At 38.7% G+C, this 8,792-nt stretch overlaps 1 protein-coding gene across 1 annotated transcript; it reads left to right on the top strand.

Moving 5' to 3' along the window:
- Positions 1 to 2,246: 2,246 nt before the first annotated feature.
- LOC124775699 lies at positions 2,247 to 3,260 on the top strand. Its single transcript, XM_047250527.1, has one exon. It carries the CDS (start codon positions 2,247 to 2,249, stop codon positions 3,258 to 3,260), a length of 1,014 nt encoding a protein of 337 aa, XP_047106483.1.
- Positions 3,261 to 8,792: the final 5,532 nt, after the last annotated feature.

The raw sequence follows: 8,792 nt of genomic DNA, 5'->3' as shown, positions 1-8,792 counted from the left end.
AGGCACTTATAAATAGGATTGTATCCTTACTGCACAATGCATTAAATAACTCATTGTTCCACATTAAATTAAAAACAAATTTTGTAATTATTAGTGACTCCGTTATGCCTGGCTTGCAGAGCAAAGTTTTTCGAAGGAGGGTTTGGTATTAGAAATAGACATCGAATTCTTCTCTGTTTATCTCAGATCTACATTTCGCCTTCAAAACGGCCAACGCAGAAAATCTGTTGTCGGAAAGGGAGGATGTTCAAATGGTAGTAGTATACGAAAAGCTCTTGTTTTCAATGCAGGGAGCTCATGAATCCACCCTGCCCAAAATCCAAAAAGCGATTTCTTAATAAATTGTCTTTTTATTTCACCATGTGCCCTGAAGTTTCATAGACTTCTTCTTCAGTAGTCAAGAGGCGTCTGGGAGTATCTTCGCACACTACCCGAAGACAGAAAGCAATAGAGGGCAATCGATTCTGATGTTGTTAATCTTGCGGATCAGTGTTGCCTAATAGGAATAAATTTACCTATTCCTGGTAGTTTGTAAGGTTCGTGATTATGTTGCCCTAGCTACTAGCGCAGTAATATAGTTATCCTACGAAGAGTGGGGGTGGGAGGAGGCGATGGTCGAAAGCTGTGTCACAAATACTGAAAGGTTGCGGAAAGCTGCAGTACACTCGAACCAGTTGAAGCATTTCAAGTGTCGTTCTCACATTTTGAGGGAATACTGCACTCGTCTCTTCTCTGTCTTGTGAACTCTTTCAAACACCTCCGAGTCATCTTGTAAATCTGCACAGGATTGTGGAATTCACTCCTCCAGTTCTTCAATCGTACCAATGGGAGTGCTATACACTGCAGATTTGTGACGAACCCAGACAGAATAATACAGAGGATTGAAGTCAGGTGACACCAGGGGCCAAGGTAGAACAGGCTGTGTTCAATTTTAGGTTACGGGCAGTCAGCTTACTGGATGGTACGATATTCATGATCTGCCAAAGCGGGATGGTTGAAAACTAAAGACCGCATGGATGATTCTTTGTGTTAAGTGGTGGTGATGAATGTGACATCCAGAGGAAGTAAATAAATGAAGTTTTTGATCTTACCACCCATTCTTAGTGTTGGAAGTTCTCCACAAAACTCCTTGACTTATACGACAAAACGCCATTATATTAACGTTTTACCTAATACTTTTGTAACATACAAATCATCTTGGCTTGATCCACATCTGAAGCTACTGCTGAAAGGAGTATTTCAAAAATTGACAAACTGAGTAAATGAAGATCTTTTATTCAAGGGATGAGCTGTCGATGGATACAACACTGAACCACTGAAAAACAGTAAGAATTATGCATGACTTTATTAAGAGAATATTTCTCTTTAAACATATTTGTGTTTTCCTTTCCAGTTGCATACGTAAAAAATTTGATCATATTTACCAATTTTCAACTATTTTCATAGCAAATTATCTAAAATTTAACTACTTATTGGTGAGTTTTCTTCACATGTAACATACAACTTACGCAGTTAAACAGTAGCCTTTATTTAACACGTCGGTATAAACATAGATGATACTTTTTGTATTTACGTCTCATTTTTTTCTGATGGGAAGGTAAGTGATATGTAAATTATAGAATTAAAATGTTTTATTATTAAACTAAAACAATAACATAAATTTTATGTGTAATGGATAGAACATTTTTATTTACGTTAGAATCACAATATGCGATGATCTAGTCCTTTCTACTTGCACAGTAAGCTTTGAAGACCTCAAGAATTACTTTAAATGGAAATGTATTGTTTTTTCTATCAGTAATTAGCACTAGAATGAGATTCACAAAATTGTCTCTGTATAACTTATTTTAAAAGAAAAATCAACCCATTTCCAAGTTAGCTAGATTTAGCTTTATTTTCAAGTCTTATCAAGGGCCCAAGGAAAGGCAAGTAATGTCTGACGTTGCCTGTCTTGTAAAAAAGTTCACTAATCAGCCCTGGTTACATCTCACTTTTTCTGAGATAGGAACATTCAGAAGGTTTAGAGTATGTATGAAATTTCCTTTTCACTCTAACAACCGGTATGCCATAAAAAATGCACCTAGTGTCCTTGCTATATCTTTAGCTATGGGGCATGACTTTGTGTCCCCATTTCATTTCTATAACTGGCTGAGAACATCTTGCCCTCATATAGCCTAAACGATATATTTAGAAGACTTAATACAAAGATTGCATTTTTAAACGCAGGTAAATTGGTCTCAGGAGAAATGGACCTGGCAGTGGGAGGACTGCAGATGAGTTCTGCACTGGATCTGCCACTGGAGCTGACGACACCCCACGTGAGCGACTCTCTGCTCTGGTTCGTGCCGCTGTCTCCACGAACTCATTGGGAGACCATTGTGACGGCCATCGTGCCAGCTACGGCGCTAGCATCATCTGCACTGATCATCTTGTCCTTCTGCGCTGGCGCCATACTGCCTTTTCGGCACAGAGTCTGCACGAAGTGGGCAACACAGTGGTTCTTCCCCCTCTTCGCTGCACTCATTTTAGTTCCTGTCAGGCAGCCGAGATCCTGCAGTGCCAGGGTGCTGTTCATCTTCTGGGTGCTGTTTAGCATGTTAATACAGACGGTAATACAGTCTGCCATGACCAGCTATGTTACGCATCCCTCGTACCCACAAAGTATACACTCGGAAGAGGAGCTTGCTGCTTCTGGAATGACATGTGCCACCGTTGACCAGGCTGCGAGCTTCTACCGCAAGGTTAAACGGGCCAATTCTCCGGAAATAACTAAGACATGTTCGCCTTATCTCGAGTGTATTCACCGTTTGTTGTGCGAGAGGGACATAGCAATGCTGGCCTCAGAGCTTAACTTTAGATATACATCAGGGGCAGACATGAAGATTGGTGCCAGGTACGCTTTCGCTCCTCTACCTATCGCTGTGAACTCGGCATATCGCATGGTAGCCTTCGCCAAACACCGGCTATTAGCTTCACTGGTGAACCATAAAATCCAGCAGGTGATAGAAGGAGACTTGATCTCTGCAACGATGCGTAGGCAAATGCAGAAAGACAGACAAGACTACACCTGGTGTCCCACTGCTTTCATCAAAGATAGTGGATCCCAAGCAAAAATTTTGGTTTTCATGGCTTTCCGATTTCAATATTTAATCATGGTAGCTTGCAGCCTCATTGTCTTTGCTGCTGAGCTGCTTCACGCTAAGGTTTCTACGGTTATTTTGCGTCACAGGTTGAAGGCTCACAGACATAGGAGACAATGAAGCTGGGAGTTCACTAATGGTTATTCAGAACGTGACTGAAGATTTCTTTTCATCTCTAACACACGTTTCAGAATCTAGTCCTTAAAAAAGCACTAGGTGCTATGTTTAGCACTGTATTTCAAATTTCTCCAGACACCACTCAACGAAAGACAATTCCAAAAATCAGTCTTTCATTCTGTAACAGGGTGCACATTGTAACAAAACGTCCTAATAGATTAAATATGAGTGCAAGTGCAGATCTTCAGTTTAAGGCATCTTTTTCTTTTGTGGTGAATATTGTTACCAATGCAGCTATCCAAGCAAGCTAATCATGTGATCTGAAGTTACACTCTGTTTTACCTATATCTCCCATCCCAAACTCTGCAGAGCACTTCATGCATCTACTTTGTTGTACCAACATTCCTCAGAGAAATTATACCATAGACACAGATACAGCAACAGGATTTTGGTACCAGTATATGGAAGGAATCAAGATCAGCAATAAATGATTAGTGGACAATGAGTTCATTAGAGATGAAATAAAGATTTTGATTGGATAAGGATAGTGTTGTGTCTAGACAAGACAGCCTAGACACAATGAGAGGAAGCCGAAAAGCACGCGTTTAGCAGGCAAGAGATAGGTCTGTAACAGGATACGTAATGAATGCTATAAAGAAAAGTACGTAGCTTCTGTAATACCCAACTTTAATCCATCCTTGGTACATCTAGAGATTGTGGCGATACAAGTGAGACTCTTTAGATACATGCAATGTTACTAATGGCGCCTTGCTAGGTCGTAGGCTATTCTAACTATCGGCTCGGCAAAGGAGCGAGGCTTCGTCAGTATAGTCGCTAGCTACGTCGTCCGTACAACTGGGGTGAGTGCTAGTCCGTCTCTCGAGACCTGCCTTGTGGTGGCGCTCGGTCTGTATCACACAGTGGCGACACGCGGGTCCGACATGTACTAATGGACCGCGGCCGATTTAAAGCTACCACCTAGCAAGTGTGGTGTCTGGCGGTGACACCACAGATAGTGTAAAAAAATGGGTGTGGTCTGTTCAAATGAACTATCACACAATGGATTTGTAGTAATTTCAAGAAATAACAGAAAACCTAAATGAGAATGACTGGAGAGCTTTATGACATCATGTCTCCTGAGAGTCCACTATCTTAACTAGCACATCATCTTGCCCAGTCTTTAAAGTAGGGTATATACTGTAATACATGAAAACATTGTGCCTCAGTTTTGGAAATACAAGACAAATACTATGAACAGCACCACTAGGTGTGCAAATGTGGTTACAAAGACTAATGCTTGCTATATCCAAGACTTTGTCTTGAGTCCTGGTCTGGCACACACATTTATTCTGACAGGAAGATACAACACAATAATCTGTTATTATTTTTTGTCTATGGTTGAATCCAAGGATTAACTCCTGTCTTGGTGTTTACAACAGTCACTTGATTGTTTACCAATACGAATTTGACAGTTTCCCGTTTTGTCTACCTACACTATTCTTTTTCAGCAACATCATTCTCATCATTCAGCAGTAATCACTTAATAAGCATTCTCTCTCTCTCTCTCTCTCTCTCTCTCTCTCTCTCTCTCTCTCTCTCTCTCTCTCTCTCTCTCTCTGCCTTGACATGTGAGAAGCGTTTCTGGAATTTTGTTATTTTATCAGATGCCAGGTTTGTTGTTCCCAGCACAGTCTTGTTCAAATATATTAATGCATGACACAAAATAGTGATTTCTTACAGACATTTTATGACCTACACTATCTGGTTATTCTCATTCAATGGCCATATACATTGTTTCAGATGTGCATGTTCTTTTTCTAAATCTCTGTTCCATTATAAAATCTTTCAGTGATACAGAATGTTCTAAATATTTTTAATAGCTTATTTGCAGTAGTAAAAGGTTTACAAAGGAAAAGAATTCTGCTTTTACTCAAAGTTCATTCAGTGTAGGCCCATATTTTAATGTATAATTCATCTTTGAAGGCAGAAACTACACTGACATACCTCTTCTCCCTACTTCTCCCTAGTCACCTATGATATGAGTGCCTGAAGTGTAGCTGAAGTTTCATAGGGCCATGATTTAGCCACTGAAACCTTCAGTGCGTTTGACAGTGGTCCATCCCTAATTGGAACTGATAAAACACGTTAATTACCTTTCCCTGAAGACCTATACCTGGAAGCTGTGAAATTAAACTATACCTTCTCCACAAGAGTCAATATTTACCTTGCAATTAAAGACAGTGTTAAAATTGACTTTTTAAGAGTTTTTCATAGAAACAAGAGCATGTGTGTAGTGAAGCCTTTTGCATCTTTAGAATGGACTTAAGCATTATGTTGCTGTTTTATAAATAAGCTGATAAAAATATTGTAGTTTCACAATTTATGGTAGTCATGTCTATGTGTATTTGAAGTGGCTTAATGGAATATGCATCTAACAAATAAAAAAGTATATCTCTTATAGCTATATGTTTTAATTTGAGGTGTTATTCATGCATAAGGTAAGGACTTTATGCCAACTCTGTATGTTAACAATGGATCGTTAACACCTTAAGCTTCAATCATTCCATAACCATTAATTTTACTTTTCACACTATTGATTGGATACAGTCAGTATATCTGTCATCAGTGATGTTGAATGGTTGTTATTTATGTTGCATATTTAGATTAATATATTGCTAACATACATAACTCACCATGCAGATATGCTCTGTACATACATGTCTATACGCTAAACGATTACAAGTAATCAAACACCCCCACATAATGTGGAATTGATTGCTAGATGTCACATGAGCCAGACCTGCTGGTATAAAAGGAGGCAGGGAGTATTGTGTTGTCAGAAGAGCAGCAGTTAACAGCAAAATGTGTCAGTCAAGGGAGATCAGTGACTTCAAACCAGGACTAGTCAATGGATACTACATGAGTATATCAGGAACATTTTAACCCTTCTAAAGCTGCCCAAGTCAAGCACTGGTGATGTGATTGTGAAGTGAAAATGTGAAGGAACAACCACAGCTAAGCTAAGGCACACCTCATGTACTGATGGACCAGGACAGTCATACATTGTGGAGGGTGGTTGTAAAATACCACATGAAATCAGTTGAAGGAATCACTCATGAATTCCAAAGTTCAACCAGCAGTCCATCTAACAGAATGACTGTGTGTATGGAGTTAAAAAGAATGGTTTACAATGGTTGAGCAGTTTCTCATTAGCCACAGAATTCTATAGTTAGTCCTAAGTGACATTTTGGTAGCGTAAAGGGCAACACCATTCGACAGTGGATGATTGAAAATGAGTGATTTGGTGCGATGAATATGCTATACCCTGTGGCAATCTGATAAAAGGGTATGGGTTTTGGTGAGTGCCTGGAGAATGTTACTGCTATCATGTGAGTTGCCAAAGGCAAGCTATGAGGGAAGTGATGTTACGTTATGGGTTTTTTCACATTTAGAGTGTCGTCTATTCACTGTACTTAAGAAAATGCTAAATGTGGAAGGATATGAGCGCATTTTACAGCATTGTTTAGAGCATACATTTGAGGAACAATTTGGTCAACATAATTATTTCTATCAGCTTTACAATGCACCCTGTCATAAAACAGCACTTGTGAGGCAACATTTTGTGGATAATGAAGTTCCTGAAATGCACTGGCCTGCCCAGAATCCTGACATGAACCAAATGGATCACCTGTAGGATGAGACCCCATTGTGCAACAACACTTTCTTCTCTGGTTTTGACTCTTCTCTGCAAACATCAAGATGTTTCATTGACACTGTCCCCAGCAGAGTAAAAGCCATCATAAAGATGAAGGGTGGACATACTCCATATTAATGTTGATGAATAGGTGTCTGTATGCTTATATCAGTAAGTATATAATGATAGTGTTCCTTATTTGTACAAACTATGGAAAAATACAGATATATCTTCTACACATGTGTGTATTACATAATAGTAATGACCTTTTTTATTTTGTAGAGACACTGGCAACATCAATACCATGTACAATGTTCGAAGATGACTGAAAGAAAAATAAGTGTAACTGCTGGATAATTTACTCAATTCTTCTTTCTCACCACATTTATTGGCTAATTTCTTTTCAGTCAGGCAATATCAGTTTAGACTTTGGCATGAGTACAATTCTGGATCTTGTTCTGGCCAGTGCACTCATTCACACAACTAACATTCAAGGTCACTAACATGTTCATTCCTGGAATCCTTTGGAATGACTGACCTGTAGTGACTGCTGGCCTGGCCAGTAAGTTCTCTCTAGAGAAAATAACTCTCTATAGATGGCACTACCTTTGCAGTCATTAGTGTGTAACTCATACTGCCTCCTTTCTAGAGCCACATCACTTAGCAAGCTGATTATTTGAAAAGCAGCTTCACATACCAACTACAGCATTCTGTGAATGTCTGCCATATTATCTCTTAGACATGTTGATCTCACACAGAAGATGGAATTCATACTATAGTGTCAGATCTAGAAATCCAATTGGCTAGTGTCTATTTTATTTTACTTTTTGTTCAATAGATCCATGAGTAACTAAATGGAAAGATGTAGGAAATGTGATACATTTAGAATAAATCTGCACATGTCATTCTTACACATTGGTTAGTAAGATAAATTAGTAGCACCTATAAATACAAAAGAGAAATTCACATTAAACATTTTACAATAACATACACAAACACACATATAATTATGAAATTCCTGTACAGATTAGAAACATGTTTCAAGGAAATGCTGTTTCAGATATTTTAAAAATTTTCTTAGGACAGTAATACTGGATTTGACATTGGCTGGAAAAGCATTAAACATCTTTATGTTGGAGTTGTGAACTCTGTTCTGTTCTAAGCTGAGGCTTTTTAGTTCTCTGTGGAAAGCATACTTGTTTCTCCAGGTATGGTGGTGATATACTTTATTCATTTTTTTACAATCTAAAGTGCTTGGCAACAAATGACATAAGAGAAAGCACATGTGGCAGATATCTACCTCAGTGAAGTACAGTTTCTCTCACTTTCTGATATCTTTGCACTGGCCAGAGTGTTATCTTGTCCATGAACTCATGTTGCATTTGTGCATATAGTCTTGTGTTAACAAAAAATAGAGATACATTTGCAAGGCGTGTTACTAGTGTTAATCTACTGTAGAAACATAACTAACCACAGTGGCGACCTCTTCAATGAAGACTGCCAATTTCTCTCCATGTGCTGTATAACGATATGTTTACGTAATGTGTATACATAAACATACAGTTATAAATGTCCCCATTCCCCATTCGTAGTCGCTAATTATAACAATGTGTTTACTTTTGTGCTGTAACATCTAGCTACAATCAGCGGTGGAAATATATTTGCAAACGCCGACTGTGTGCCGCTGTTTCTTGTTGGATCGTCTGATCAGTCGGAAGTTGCATTGCAGAGGAGAGTAAATGCCTATTCAAAATATAATTATTTTTGGATAGCTCAACATGAATTTCCTAAGGGACCGTAGAATATCATGCATTTACTAGTAGAATATGGCGCGGAGAAAA

The sequence above is a fragment of the Schistocerca piceifrons genome, chromosome 2 (genome assembly GCF_021461385.2).
Source record: "Schistocerca piceifrons isolate TAMUIC-IGC-003096 chromosome 2, iqSchPice1.1, whole genome shotgun sequence".
Taxonomy (NCBI): Eukaryota; Metazoa; Arthropoda; class Insecta; order Orthoptera; family Acrididae; genus Schistocerca; species Schistocerca piceifrons.
This window is presented reverse-complemented; position numbering and strand designations above follow the sequence as displayed.

Excerpts from the sequence above, each read along its gene's own strand:
- LOC124775699 (XM_047250527.1), top strand. The coding sequence starts at position 2,247 with ATGGACCTGGCAGTGGGAGGACTGCAGATGAGTTCTGCACTGGATCTG.